General features: G+C 51.2%; 1 protein-coding gene across 5 annotated transcripts in view; it reads left to right on the forward strand.

Moving 5' to 3' along the window:
• Positions 1–15,720, forward strand: part of AGAP1 (ArfGAP with GTPase domain, ankyrin repeat and PH domain 1) — a 574,797-nt gene that overhangs the window by 402,536 nt on the left and 156,541 nt on the right. For 3 of the 5 annotated variants that reach the window (XM_043462059.1, XM_043462057.1, XM_043462055.1), the window contains exon 12: positions 5,127–5,285. The exons of the other annotated variants lie outside the window; for them this stretch is intronic. In XM_043462059.1, coding sequence (XP_043317994.1) covers positions 5,127–5,285 — 159 coding nt within the window. The remainder of the gene's footprint in view (positions 1–5,126; positions 5,286–15,720) is intronic. 5 annotated transcript variants of the gene reach the window in all.

A 15,720-nucleotide genomic window follows, 5' to 3' on the forward strand; every position in this document is an offset into this window, starting at 1 on the left:
CGTCTCATTTCCTGCTCCACAGTTGGGTTTGCCTGTTGGGTTTGCCCCATTGTATGGTTGTGTGGGGACCAGGACTGGTGGTGCCCTGGGCTTTGTCTTCTGTGGGCCCACATTCTGTCTGATGTCTGTCCTGAGGTGGCCCACGTCACGGTCCACTCCATCTTACTGGTGAGGATCTCCCACGAGATCCCCGTGGTGGATGGATGGACATTTCAGCCGTTTCTAGTGTGGAACTATTCTGAATAATTCTGCCATGTACATTCTTATATATGTTGTTCTGGTGGGTTGTTGGTGCGTGTCTATATGATTTTTTTATCCTTTTAAATGTGTTTAAAATTTTTTATTGAAGTACAATGTTATTATGCAAGTTACAGGTATAGTGAGTCACAATGTTAAAGGTTATACTCCATTTAGAATGATAAACTATTGGCTATATTCCCCATGTTGTACAAGCTTATTTTATACCTAATAGTTTTTGTCCCTACCCCTTCCCTCTCCCCACTGGTAACAGCTCCTTTGTTGGCCATGTGTCTGCTGCTTTGTTATACTCACTTTGTTGTGGCTTTTAGGTGCCACGTATGCATGATATCATGTAGTATTTGTCTTTGTCTGGCTTATCTTACTCAGCCTAATGCCCTCCAAGTCCATCCATCTTGCTGCAAATGGCAGAATTTCATTCTTTTGTATGCCTGTCACTTCAGTCGTGTCTGACTCTTTGTGACCCCATGGACTGTAGCCCTCCAGGCTCCTCTGTCCATGGAATTTTCCAAGCAAGAATACTGGAGTGGGTTGCCATTTCCTCCTCCAGGAGATCTGCCCAACCCAGGGATCGAACCTGCATCTTTTGCATCTCCTGCCTTGGCAGGCGGGTTCTTTACCACTAGCGCCTCCCAGGAGGATTTGCTCTGGGGTTCAGCTCCTGAGGGGGCCCCCAAGGAACCAAACTGGGGTCTCTGGAGTGAAGAAACTCCCAGGTGGCACTAGTGGTAAAGAACCCGCCTCCTTTGCAGGAGATGCAGGTTAGATCCCTGGGTCAGGAAGATCCCTTGGAGAAGGGAATGGCAACCCACTCCAGTATTCTTGCCTGGAGAATCCCCTTGAGGAGCCTGGCAGGCTACAACCCATGGGGTCGCAAAGAGTCAGACATGACTGAGCATGTAGGGATAAGAAGATCCTCGCCAGCTGGCGGGCCCTTGGCGTGGGCTTGCCTAAGGATTCCACACAGCTGTTTTGGGTCTCATACAGATTCTACAATCAGACACCAGGACCACACAGCCTTACGGGAATTTCTTCACTCCAGAGACCCCAGTTTGGTTCCTTGGGGGCCCCCTCAGGATCTGAACCCCAGAGCGGATCCACCAGCAGCATACTATGCTAAAAATGTCATTCAGCAAGCAACTGGAAGTTGAAAAACCACTTGTACAATCAGCGTCATCACATAGTTTTTCATTAGCGTGTACATTTGTAATGAATCCACCCCTTTGCTTTCCTATGGTAGATGTTTGACCTTAAGATGAAGAGCTAATCATCCTAAGATTAGCCCTTTATTGAATGTCTCCACTTGAACGTTTCCTGTGTCCCTGATCTGGAGTTGAGGTTGAGCTCGGCACCTGAGTGTGTGTGGACGCTTATTCCTGGAGTCTGGTACTGAGTAGTCAGGGATAGACACACTTAGATCATCCCGTCCACCTTTTGATGGAAGCAAATGTGTCAGGAGGGTTTGCGGCTGGTTGTCCTCGGAGCCACACCCCAGACAGAATGAACAAAGGAAAAGTCACCTAATCGATTCATCAGCCCAAAGATGGATAGATGGTGAGCTTATTCTTGGCTTTTCAGGTGTTTTGGCCTTGTGTGCCTAAAGGTAGTATGAAATGAGATTTTGTGGATAAATCCCACACTTGATGGGCTTCCCTGGTGTCTCACACGGTAATGAATCCACCTGCAATGCAGGAGACCTGCATTCCATCCCTGGGTCAGGAAGATGCCCTGGAGAAGGAAATAGCAACCCACTCTAGTATTCTTGCCTGGAGAATTCCATGGACACAGGAGCTTGGTGGACTTCTGTGGGTCCATGGGGTCACAAGGAGTTGGACATGACTGAGTACACACAGGCCCACCCTTGATAAGGACTTGTCAGAGGTACAGGTGGGCACTGAAGGGAGGATGGAAGCATCGCCTTAACATTCTCACTAAACAGCAGGCATCCCTGTGGGCAGCCCAGCCTGGGGTGGGGGGGCCTGGCTCAGAGTGGGGTCACAGCCCACATGCGTCTTATCCCTGTGCTTTTCCTCCTGTTTGCTTTCTTTTCCTTTCATCCACCATAAAAATGTTAGCATTTTTCTTCTTGGCCACATGCCCAGCATGCGGGGATCTTGGTTCCCTCACCAGGGAGTCCAACCTGCAACCCCCCTGCATTGGAAGCTTGGAGTCTTCACCACTGGACCCCCCAGGGAAGTCCCAAAAATATTAGTGTTTTTCTGAGTTCTGCTGATGAAACCAGAAAGGGCCTCAGCGCCTCGGGAGAGGTTGTGAGCCCCTCTTAAATGGTGGGTGCGTGGGACGGGCGTCCCCACAGGGAAGAGAAGGCTGAGGACCACACCTTTTTGGTCAGAAGGGTTTCTTTACAAAGGGACGGAGGTGTGGGCAGAGGGACGCCAGGGCGTAGTGCAGGTGGCACCAGGACCACCCCGGACCCAAAGGGAGAGGAGGGGGGTGACCCCCCAGCGAGCCTCCAGCACAGGGACCCCTGGGCACCCGCTCAGGGAGGGAGCCCAGACATGTGCACCCCCACTTCACACTCCAGTATTCCCACCTGGTCCAGCCGAGCAGGGAGCCAGAGGTACCCGAGCTGATGGATGCTGCCTGGTGGGTGTCCTCCCCAAGAGGGGAGAAGGTGCGAACAGAAGGTGGTGGGAGACTCAGGTGTCAGCGCAGGGGAGACCCTGCCGAGCTGCCCGAGGGGAGCACCCGCTCAGCTCCTGTTACAGTGCCCCGTTGTGCAGGGATCTGGCCGAAGTGCACCCAAGGACAGCTCCCTAAGTGATGGCAGGTGGAGAAGACCCCGAGGAGCGTGTGCAGTGGCTGTTCGCAGTGCCTTGCTGAGCCTGGGCACCCCACCCTTGTGAGATGCCGCACACCTGGCCCCCTGCTGCCCCTGGAGCGGGTGCCAGCGCTGGTTTTGACGCTATCATTCAGGACGTGAGACTTTCCATGTTCTTGGGGCTCGAGCAAGTCCTAGAATCAGAACATCCGAGCCAGGAGGGAGACGGGGAGCTGGCTGGCTGAGGACCCCTGAAGCTTGGCCGAGGAGCCAGGGCAGGTGCACTTCTCAAGAGCATCTCTGATCTCAGTGGTGCTTGGTGCTGAAAAGCTTCCCACTGTAGTTTTTATTTTCCTTGCGATATTCGAGATGCACCCACTTTCCACGGCAGCATGTAGTCGGCATCGTTTTTTAAGGTAGAAATATATTTTTAAGAGCAGGATCTTTCCACTTCTTTAATCGCTTCGTGCAATGACAGTGAGGGCCTTGTTTGTGGCTGGGCCCTGGTTTCCACCTCTTGCTGCTCACCAGGACCACCAAAGTCCTTCTGAAAAATGTGTGTTCCCTCGAGCTCTACCCGCCAGACCGTTGGAATCAAAATTTGAATTTTTTTTTGCAGCTGCTGTTTTTTAAAAAGCTCCATGGGTAATTGGCCAGATTTGGGGACTACTAGTATACTCTATCAGAAAAGGCAATGGCACCCCACTCCAGTACTCTTGCCTGGAAAATCCCATGGGTGGAGGAGCCTGGTAGGCTGCAGTCCATGGGGTCACTAAGAGTCGGACACGACTAAGCAACTTCACTTTCACTTTTCACTTTCATGCATTGGAGAAGGAAATGGCAACCCACTCCAGTGTTCTTGCCTGGAGAATCCCAGGGACGGGGGAGCCTGGTGGGCTGCCGTCTATGGGGTCGCACAGAATTGGACATGACTGAAGCGACTTAGCAGCAGCAGCAGTATGCTCTATGTATTTAAAATCGTGGGCTATGAAAACCTTTTATGGAAACAATTTAGAACTTAATTGGTTCTAAACTAAAAAATACAAAAACAAAATGGGAGGAATTAAAAAAAAAAAAACAAAAACGTTTAATGCCCTCAAAGATCTCCTTATAGATCCAGTGAACTCCCTAGCAGCAAGGTGTGATTGGCTGAGCTTTAGAGAAAGGCGCTTAATTATATTTTTGGGTCTGAAATTGTGGGGACAATAATTCACTCTGATGTTGAGCAACTGATTCAAATCATTAGGTATAAAATGGACCCATTTTTCACCACACTGCATGCTGTGAAGTTGCCAAGATTATTTTCCCTCCGTGTAGCCTCTTTTCAAGGTGAAGAGTAAACTTACCTGGTTTAAGAGCCTGACTCTGCCACCCATGTCGCATCTAGGAACTCTGATTTGTGTTGATAATAAAGTATGGCTGTCCCATGAGAATAACTCTCTGGCAGCAGACAGTGGAATCCTATTGGTGATGGTTTCGCTTGCACCGATACGTCAACGCAGCAGGACTCCTCTAGGATCCACCTTGTCTCGCTGGCCTGCTGGAATATCCTTGTTTAGCCGCTCAGCCGTGTCCAACTCCTTGCGACCCCTTGGACTGTAGCCCGCCAGGCTCCTCTGTCCGTGGAATTCTCCAGGCAAGATACTGGAGTGGGTTCCTTCTCCCGGGGATCTTCCCGACCCAGGGATCGATCTGAGGCTTCTGCAGTGGCAGGTGGATTCTTTACCCTTGCGGCCCCAGGGAGGCCCCACCGGGAGTAGTTTTTTTCTTTTTTTCCCCAGAAGTGGGTCTCCTGTCTTCACCGCTGCTCCGTCTAGAGATGGCGGTGCATGTCTTTGTCTTGGCTTGCGGTGGTTGCAGCCACCTGAAGCCTTGGGTTCCTTTGTCGAGCACCGTGAGGCTTGCTTCACCCTGCTTTCCTGCGGAGCGTTGTTGCTTGCGGCGTTGCCTCTCCTCTCCGTGAATCCGGAGGCCAGGTGCGCGCGGCGTCAGGTCCACGGCGCGCAGGCGCGTAGCCCTAGACTAACTCGTGCCGGCTTCGGGTGTGCGGTGCGCACTGGTGTTCACCTGACTTGTTTATTCCTAGGGAATGTCACTAGTGCGCCTGGGTCTCAGATGGCGAGCGGCGTCAGCCTGGGCTCCTTCAACAGCCGAGCGGACGGCATGCAGCAGCGGTCCTACTCTGTCTCCAGTGCCGACCAGTGGAGCGAGGCTACGGTCATTGCAAATTCAGCCGTCAGCAGTGGTAAGAGAGAGGCACGGCCCCGCGCACCCGCGGCCGCCTCGCGGTCCTCGGTTGTAAACCAGGGGCTGGACGCGGCGCTCTGCTGTGAGCGCGGCCGCCCTGCCGAGGCGTGCAGCCCGCCGTCCACCTGTGGAGCAGTTGTGTCCTCGATCGGTAGCCTCACCCACGTCATCCCGTGTCCCGCTCCAGTGGAGGGACGCGGTGGAGGTTCGCCCCACTTGACAGATTGGGAAACTGAGGCTTTAGGAGAGGCTGTTCCCCTGCTCACACGTCCCTCCACGAGGTGGCCTTCATGTTCCAGCATTAGTGTGGAACCAGTGTAGGTGGTTAGGCTTCACTTTTTTGGCATCAAATCAAAACACATAATTCTTCCTCCTTAGCCATTGGCCCATGTTCCTGGTATATCCTCTTAAGTTTGGGAGAGTCTTCCCCCTTGCTTTTTTTTTTTTCTTTTTTTCAAGTGTGGACATCTTGGGAAGCAAACGTGCTCCCGGGAAACCATCTTGACATATGTGTGAGTGCATGAATTATGCAGCATCGAGGCCCCGCTTACCGCAACATGCTTTGCCTGTGGCATTTTTGTCTGTGGCCTGTTCACCGGTATTTAAAGGAATTCCCACTGTAGAGTGTCATCTATCAGACAGGGTTTTAGAGTAATTTTAGCATAATTTGTTCTAATTAAAAGATTCAGCATCAGGTCTTCCCTGTAGACCCAGCAGCTGCTGCCGCAGGACGTGTACTTTGGGTAAACAGCTTCCTTGTCGCCAGTTACCCCCACACTCCTCCGTCAGCCGCCGCCAAGCAGAGGCCTTAAGGAGTGGCATCTCCAGGCCCAGGAGGGGAAGCGGGGTCTGGGAAGGCAGCACCAAAGGATGCTGTGATCTCGCGGGCCTGGGGTGTACACAAGGCCTCACCCAGAGCCCAGTACCCCACTCCCCGCTCCTTCCTCAGACAAAACGAGATGCTTCCGTGGAGAGCAAATCTCTGCCTCCACCCTCTTCAGGGGCTGGGCGTTTCACCTCTCGTCTGGTATCATGACAGTAACTCCAGAAATTCAGTGATGGGGTTGAAATCGTTATACATTAGCCGCCTGCAGTTTATTCCCTTATAAGGTGACACGTGTGCGTTCACAGTCATCGGGGCCCCAGAAGGCCCAGCGTCTCAGCAGACGGGGCTGTGTTTCCAGCAGAGACCCTCCCCGCTCCACCTGCCGACCGGACAGCCTTGGCGGGCGACCTCTGTGATCTTATCTTCAGATGGGTGTGCTCTTCCCGCCCCTGTGTGGTCCTTAGGTGTGCAGGGCTCCGAACGCCTGTGGCTTCTGTCCCAGAAGATGTGCTGTTGTTGCCACGGTCACTTTTTTTTTTTTCCGGAGGGGCAAGTAGTCCACCTGCTAGTTGTTTTAATCGCTAAGTCGTGTCTGACGCTCTGCAGCCCCGTGGACTATATCCCGCCAGGCTCCCCGTCCATGGGGTTTGCCAGGCCAGAACACTGGCGTGGGTTGCCCTTTCCTTCTCCATCACACACTTAATTGCATTGCCCAGTTCTCTGCAGTGTGTCCATTTTTCAGTTAGCATTGTCTTGCTGTCTGAGCAGGTTTTTGCCGTCGCCCTCTTTCTGAGAAGACGCGCTCGTGTTTGAGGGTAGGAGGAGCTGACCTGGGCCCCCTCGGCCTGGTGCACACACCACCCTGGCCCTGCCTTGCCCAGCAGCTGCCCCCGGCCAGAGCTTTCCTTGTCTGTTGAGAATTGTTGAGCACCCAGCGCAGCCTGACTAGGGCAGCAGCCTTTGGGCTTGGTTCTTTATGTGCCATAAGAGTTATGTTTGGGGAGTATAACTATGTAATAATAAAGAAGAATAAGTTTCACCCCCAAGTGTTGGCCTCCCACATGCTCAGAATATTTTTTTAGGAAAAGCATTGGAAGCAGCATATGAACCTAAAATCCATTCTTTACAAATTTTCCGTTTGCACAGAGACTCGCTAGGGGGCTTCCCTGGAGCTCCGAGGCTTAAGACTCTGTCCTTCCAATGCAAGAGGCACGGGTTTGATCTCTGGTTAGGAAACTAAGATCCCACATAATGCAAAGTGCAGCCCACCCCCCCCCCAAAAAAAAAAAAAGCCTTACTTGCTAACTCCCCCTCTACCCAGTAGCTCTTTGCCTCTGGTCACAGGTGTGAGCCAAAGCACCCCCGCACCTTCTGTCTCATCAGAGACTCCCTGATTTCCAGACGCTTGATTTGGTTGGAAGCCTCTTCCCACGGAAGGTGATTGCCTTGGTCTGTACAGTTCAGTGCAGTTCAGTTCAGTCACTCAGTCATGTCCAACTCTTTGCAACCCCATGGACTGCAGGACACCAGGCTTCCCTGTCCATCACCAACTCCTGGAGTTTACCCAAATTCATGTTCATTGAGTCGGTGATGCCATCCAACCATCTCATCCTCTGTCATCCCCTTCTCCTCCCGCCTTCAATCTTTCCAGCATAAGGGTCTTTTCCACTGAGTCAGTTCTTTGCATCAAGTGACCAAAGTACTGGAGTTTCAGCTTCAGCATCAGTCCTTCCAATGAACACCCAGGACTGGTCTCCTTTAGGAGGGACTGGTTGGATCTCCTTGCAGTCCAAGGGACTCTCAAGAGTCTTCTCCAACACCACAGTTCAAAAGCATCAATTCTTTGGCACTCAGCTTTCTTTATAGTCCACCTCTCACATCCATACATCACTACTGGAAAAACCATAGCTTTGACTAGATGGACCTTTGTTGGCAAAGTAATGTCTCTGCTTTTTAATATGCTCTCTAGGTTGGTCATAACTTTCCTTCCAAGGGGTAAGCATCTTTTAATTTCACGGCTGCAATCACCATCTGCAATGATTTTGGAGCCCCCAAAAAATAAAGTCTGTCACTGTTTCCATTGTTTCCCCATCTATTTGAGATGAATGATAAGGGGTCAAAATTGCAACATTAGGACTTCCCTGGTGGCCCAGTGGTTGAGAATCCACCTGCCAATACCGGGGACACGGGTTTCATCCCTGGTCTGGAAAGAGCTAGGGAGCAACTGAGCCCGGGAGCCGCAGCTGCTGAGCCTGTGTGCCTGGAGTCTGTACTCCACAACCGAGAGCCACTGCAGTGAGAAGCCCTCGAACCGCAACCAGGGAGTAGCCCCCCTCGCCGCAAGGAGAGAAAGCCCACCTCAGGGAGACAAGGACCCAGCCCAGACAAATAAATAAATAAATTTTTTTTAAATTGCAGAGTTAATTAGCATCTTGTTTAAAACTTAGAGCTGACATTTCAAGTAGCAAAGATCAAGAGAGACAACAGAATGTTTCACAGAAGTAAGGGTCCTGAGTTTCACAGGGATTTTCCCTCACATCTGTATTTCCTAAGGACGGGTGGCTGTGTCACACCCAAGATATGATTGAAGAGAGACACAGCAGTCATGATAGAAAGAGCTGATGTTATTGAGGCCCTCGTGTGGACCGTCACGTCTGCTCGCCGTGGAGTGGGCGCCGCTCTTGGCTCCATTTCCAGGCGGGGAGGCTCTGGTACAAGAAGAGCTCAGTATCGCTTATGCAAAGTCACCTCCTGGTGAAGCTGCTGTGTGAACCCAGGCGGCCTGATTCCAGGCCTCAGACTCTCTGTATCAGCACTTCTCAGATAGGCTGCCCAGACCCGTGACGGCAATATCCCCTGGAAACTGGTTAGAAATACAGATTCTTAAGTCCCATCCCAGTCCCGTGCATGGGTGCTAAGTCACTTCAGTCATGTCCAATTCTTTGAGACCCTATGGACTGCAGCCCACCAGGCTCCTCTGTCCCAGGGATTCTCCAGGCAAGGATACTGGAGTGGGGGTGCCATTTCCTCCTCCAGGTGATCTTCCCAGACCCACTGAATCTAAAACTCAGGGGTGGCACCCAGCAGCATCTGTGCTAACAGACCCTCCATGGAATGATGCTGTGGGCTGAAGTCTGACAACCATCGCTCGAGATCCTTGCTTCTCAAAGTGTGGCCCACGGACTAAGTGGTATCTGACAGCCCCTGGAATTTGGCTAGAATCGCAGAGTCCCAGGCTCCAGCTAGACTTCCTGGTTCGGAGCACATGTTGTCAAGAATTCTAGGCGACTGGGGCCCACTTGCATCCAGAGTAACATCCCGGCTTCCCTCTTGATGGTACCGTCCTGCCATACCCCGAGCAATTGTTAATAAAAACCAGGGCACAGGATCCGACGGCTGACTTCAAGAAAACACAGTTATGAATGGATTTCAGGACCTCAACTTGGCATCCGCATTCCCTGCCACGCTTGGAAAATAACCACAAAAGAAACAGTGATTAAGAGCTCTCTGTCGTGTTTTTTCTCTAAGTCTCAGTGAAATACAAACACCACCCTTTTTTTAAAATTAATCATCTTTTTCCCCTGTGTCCCTGGTTTGGATGTCAGAGTCATAGAAAAGCTTACCCAGTGGTAGCCGCAGGAATAGGGGCAGGGGGACGACAGCAGCTTTTGAATCCGAGTGCCTGTGTGTTGGTGAATATGCCTTCTTATTATCCCACATTTTTATTGTACATAATAATACATAACGTGGGGGTTCCATTTTCCTCTACCCCATCGTCCACTCTAAATTAAGACTTTGGCTCCAGAGAACTTTGTCAAGTCTTCCCTTTGGACCTACAGGTACCCTGGGGTTTTCTGCCTTTCAAGCAGCTGTGAGCAAACTCCTAATTACCTAGATGACTTTGTGGTGTGCAAAACCACAAAACAGGAGGTCCTGGTTAAATTAAGTGGGGTGGGGGGAGGAGAAAGAAGAATCCATTCTGTGAGATGGAATGCCCCACTGCTTTATGACTATTACTGTGGTAAGGTTTTACATTTAAGTACCTGAGGTTTAAAATTAAATGTCTAATATAATTTGGCGTTGCTAACGTGAGACCCACAGCTGCCCCGAGAGGAAATGCAGACAGCTCAGCTCAGGGTTTCAAATTGCTGTCTGCCGGCTCGCAGTCAGCGCGGAGGGTTGGGACCCACTCCCACTCAGCGCCACATGCAGCTCCGAGTAATTTTTTAAATGCAGAAACATATTCATCTTGAGCTTCGGCGTTGAGAAAGGCTGCTCTGGTAGTACATGAAAAATTAATTTTTTTACATTTTTCCTCACTCTCCTAAGTGTTTGACAGAAGTAATTTTTGCAGCAAGAGAGAATAAAAACTGGCGGCTGTAAATTCCTGTCCTAGAACCTGTTGTGTAGATTCTTTATGGACCCAGAATTGATCTACATGTCAGACCCTGTTGTGGTTTAAACTGTTTATCACCGTAATGGCAGGAGTGAGCCCGTGAACACCAACTTATAATGCTGGGTGAAAGAAATTGGTGCTCGCAGTCAATGAAGGGGCAGCTCGGCTTTATTGATAGATTCAGAGCAATTATCTCTGCAACAACTATTGGCTGAGGAGTCTCTGGAATCTCCTTGGAAGGCTGGAATTTTTTTTTTGGGGGGGGGGGTGCATTAATCGTTTTCTCTATAGGTCATTTTCTCCAGAAGTGTTAGCCAAGAGTTAGCATGACTGTGGGTAGCCAGGGACCCTCGGGGGGTCATCTGTAGTATACTTGGTGGTCTTACCTTGCCCCGAGGCAAAATGCACTTAGAGGGGCGTCCCACCTGTGCTGACGGCCCGAGCCAATGCCGTGAGCCGCGTGCACCGCCTGCAAGTGTCCCTGCGTGTCTCGTCGGCAAGCCCACAGGCCTGCCAGCAGCTCCTGCCAGCGCCAGCCGTGGCGCCGGTTCCTTCTCCCGGCTGTCAGGCTGTTCCGCTGGCTCCAGCCCATCCCCGATTGCTTCGCTCCAACACTTAATCTCCTGCCGCCGGCAGTATTGCATTGCTTCAACTGCTGCTTGAATATTTCACTTCAGCCTGCCTGCACCAGGCCACTGTCCGACCTCATCAGCCCCACGTATAAGAGCCACACCCATCTTGCAGGCTTCCATGTGGAAGGTGTGGAGTGCCTGCTCCCTTCACGCCATGTAACCACACATCTTCCCACCTGAATCTGTGGTTATCAGACAACCAGTCCTGAATCTGAAGCAAAAATTTGCATATTTGCAAACTTGCAAATTTTTTTTTTTCATCATGAACATTTTTTTACAGGAGTTTAGGCTCCCCGGGTGGCACAGTTGGTGAAGAATCTGCCTGCTGATGCAGGAGACGCTAGAAATGTGGGTTTGATCCCTGGGTTGGGAAGATCCCCTGGGGAAGGAAATGGCAACCCACTCCAGTATTCTTGCCTGGAAAATTCCCATGGACAGAGGAGCCTGGCAGCCTACAGTCCATGGGGTCGCAAAGAGACAGACGTGACTAAGCACGCACGCACCGTGAGAAACACACATTTCCGCTCTGGTCCATGTGTCCTGCACTCCCTTTGGTCTCTCCCTCCCCACAGAGTCAGCTCCAGGAGGGACAGGCAGCCCTGAATTCGCGATTACAGAGATCGTGCCATAAACGTGGGTTCTGGGGACGTTCTCTGTCCGTTCATTGACTTTAGTTTCCACAACGTGAGCACTCTTTTACTCTCCTTGGCTTCTGTGCTGGCAATTTTAGCATGTGACCAGCAGGGGGCGGTAGTGAATGACAGTACCGCTCTCACCTGGGAGTCTACGGAACTATAGCTGGCTTCCCAGGTTGCTCAGCAGTAAAGAATCCGTATGCCAGTGCAGGAGATGGGGGTGGGGCTTCTAACCCTGGGTCAGAAAGATCCCCCTGGAGGAGGAAATGGCGACCCACTCCTGTATTCTTGCCTGGGGAATCCCCATGGACAGAGGAGCCTGGCGGGCTACAGTCCGTGGAATCACAGAGTCGGACATGACTTAGCAACGGAGCCAGGGCACAACAGTTGATTTACAGTGTTGTGTGAGCTTCAGGTCGTTAGCACAGTTATACATATATACCTATTCTTGTCCAGATTCCTTTCCGTTATAGGTTATTACAAGATAGCGAATATAGTTCCCTGGGCTATACAATAGTTCCTTTTTGTTTATTCTATATGTAGTATGTATCTGTTAATCCCAAATTCCTAATTTATACTCTTCCCTTTCCCCTTTACTAACTCTAAGTTTATTTTCTTCCTCTGTGAGCCTGTCTCTGTCTTGTAAATTAGTTCGTTTGTATCATTTTTTTTTTTCAGATTTCACATGTTAAGTGATATCCTATGATATTTGTCTCTATCTGGCTGACTTCCCTTAGTTTGATCATTTCCAGGTCCATCCATGTTGCTGCAAATGGTATTATTTCATTCTTTTTATGGCTGAGTAGTATTCCATATACATACCACATCTTTGACCTTTGATCTGTCAGTGGACATTTAGGTTGCTTCCTTGTCTTGGCTATTGTGAAGAGTGCTGCTATGAACACTATAGTGCATTTATCTTTTCAAATTAGAGTTTTCTCCAGATATATTCTCCTAGGAGTGGGATTGCAGGATCCTATGTTAGCTGTATTTTTAATTTTTAAGGAACCTCCATAGTGTTCTTCATAGTGAAAGTGAAAGTTGCTCAGTCATGTCCAACTCTTTGTGACCCCATGGACTACACAGTCCATGGAATTCTCCAGGCCAGAATACTGGAGTGGGTAGCCTTTCCGTTCTCCAGGGGATCTTCCCAACCCACGAATCAAACCCGGGGTCTTCTGCAATGCAGGTGGATTCTTTACCAGCTGAGCCGTCAGGGAAGCCCTGATCTTCAATAGTGACTGCACCAACTCACATGCCCCCAGCGGCGTAGGAGGGTTCCCTTATTTCAACACCCTCTCCAGCGTTTATCATTTGTAGACTTTTTGATGTTGGCCATTCTGACCTGTGTGAAGGGATACACCGTTGTCGTTTTGATTTGTGCTTCTCTTGACGTCAGCACTGTTGAGCATCTTCCGTGTGCCTGTGGGCCATCTTACCCGAGTCTGAGTTGGTACAGCGGCCCCTCTGCGTCTGGTGCCTGCCGTCTAATGCCCACTTCCTGAGAGTCATTATCGCTGTTTGATAAGTGAGGTTTGAAAAGGCCTAGAAACTTAAAGACCGCACTCGTTTAATAGCCAGAATTCAAACCCAGGGCTTTCCGATTCCAAAGCTTATAGTTTTGCCCTCTCCTATTTGCTTAAAGGAGAAATGAATTCTTCGTATTGAAACAAAGTATCATAAAAATTGTTTATCTTTTCATAGGCTTGCTAGTTCTAAGGGAAGAAACACAAGACATTTTCCCTCTCTCACTGATCCTGAACTTTGCCTTTCTCATCATTTCTCCCAAATCTTGGCTGGCATTCAGAAGCCATCCCCTGGGGGTTGTCATCAACCCTCCACTCCGCTCAGTATTAAAGGGCCCGCGGGCTCTCATCTTGGAGTTGGGCAGTCCCAGGCTCAGCCGCCGCAGTCTATTCCCCCCACCAGGCTGGTCGGCCTAATTAAGGGAATGACCCCAGTTTCCTTCTGCTCGCGGAACCCGCTTCCCTTTCTCTGCGTGGGACCGAGGAGAAAGCAGAAGCTTCCTAGGGTATCTGGCCACAGGGGGGAAAGGTGTATTTTTTTCCTCCCAATCAGAACATTGTTACTTTGTACTTCCCTGCTCAGTTCTTTCCTACCAGCTATTTCTAGCAGCAGGTGCTGGCCCCGGGGAAATGCTGCCCCCGGTATCAGACACAGCAGAAGACTCCGAACCTGCAGGCCAGCAATTCTCGAGTTGCCTGGCAAACGTCTGAAAATCATTTTAAACAGATGGCCGAGAAGAATGTTCTTGCCAGTCGCCATGGTGCCTGGTCCCAATCTTTGGGCCCCTCTGGCCCTCAGTATCTTCATCTAGACCGGAGGTTCTCAACCAAGGGTGATTTTTGTGTGTCCTTCCCCTGGGGATATTTGGCAGTGTCTGGAGACAGTTTAGGTTGTCGCGGCTGAGGGGGTTGGAGGGGTTTGCTTCTGGAATCCAGGCGGGTAGAAGGCAGAGAAGCTGGTGAACACGAGGCAACTCCCCCAAGACAGAGAACCATCCTGTTCAAAGTCAGGAGCACCGAGGGCAGGAAACCCTGGACTTGACTGTGGAGACTTGTGCTCCCTGGGCCCTCCCAGCCACCAGCTAATGCTTCCCAAAGGCAAGGGAGGCTGTTTCCTTTCTTGAGAGAATGACTGCATCCAACCTCATGGCAGTGCCTCGTCCACAGCAAGACTTTCGACTCCACTTCCCAGAACACCCCTCAAGACCGAAGGCAGGGCATGTGGCTGGCCCCTACGGTGGTCCTGCCACCACCGCCAGTGATGCCGTCACGTGGCGTCCGTCCAACGCCCCTTGCCTGCCAAGCACAAGGACCCCGGGGTGGGCAGAGGCGGTGGGCTAGTGCCATCCCGACTTTGGTGAGAAAACAGAAATAGCAGGAGGCTGGATCCATCTCAGGCCGTGCCTTAACCTCCACCCACTGTGCTTTTCTGTGAACCACCCGCCCCCGGGAACACTGCCTGAAGGAGACCCAGGGTGGCCCGGGCTGTCTGCAGGCCTGTGTTGAGAACACGTGGCTGACACACGTTGGCAGGCGTCATCTCAGTGTCCTCCCTACTCAGAGGCCATGAGGTGGGTCAGGCCACAAAGCGCAGCTGAGGGAAAGAGGTTCGGCATTCAGGCTCAGCACACCAGCTGTGCACACGCTGAATGGGAACCCAGCGTCTGCAGGCAGACCCAGGCATAGCTTGTCTCCTGAGATGCTGAGACTTCCTCTGCTCCCCTGGTGGCTCAGCAGTAGAGAATCTGCCTGCAGGAGACGCGGGTTCAATCCCTGGATCAGAAAGATCCCCTGGAGAAGAGAATGGCAGCCCATTCCAGTCTTCTTGCTGGAGAGAGCCACGGACAGAGGAACGTGGTGGGCTACAGTCCATGAGGTCGCAAAGAGTGGGACACGACTGAGCAATTAGCACTTTCACTTTTACTCTTCCCTAGGAGATGAGAGGCCTCTTCCATGGGGCCGTGTTTCCAGAAGGTCACTGGCAAATGGGGAAGTGTCCACAGCAGTGGATAGGGGTATTTGGAAAAGGCTCTGGAACCCCCATCAGAGAAAGAGGGATGGAGGGATTGGGAGGTGGGAGGGGCTCTGGAGCCGGGGGAGGGGTCCTTGGTCCTCCTCTGGAGGGCGCTTTTCCAAAGTACTGCCTCTGGGGCCAGGGAGGGGGGCTGATTTGAGCCTGGGTGTCCCCAGGGGGCTTCTCAGGTGCAGCTGGGGTTAAGATCCACTCCTCTGAAACTGGAGGGTGGGGGAGTGAACAGCACATGCAAACAGTGGTCAAAGTAACAAGCAGGAACCTTACTCTGTGTACATCAGGAGAACCAAACTCAGAATGGCAGGTCAAAGTTGCAGGAAAGATTTGTGACTTTTTTTTTTTTTAAGTTTGTATTGGAGTAGAGTTGATTTACAAAGTTGTGTTAG

This window comes from Cervus canadensis, chromosome 2, assembly GCF_019320065.1.
Source record: "Cervus canadensis isolate Bull #8, Minnesota chromosome 2, ASM1932006v1, whole genome shotgun sequence".
In the NCBI taxonomy this organism is placed as follows: domain Eukaryota; kingdom Metazoa; phylum Chordata; class Mammalia; order Artiodactyla; family Cervidae; genus Cervus; species Cervus canadensis.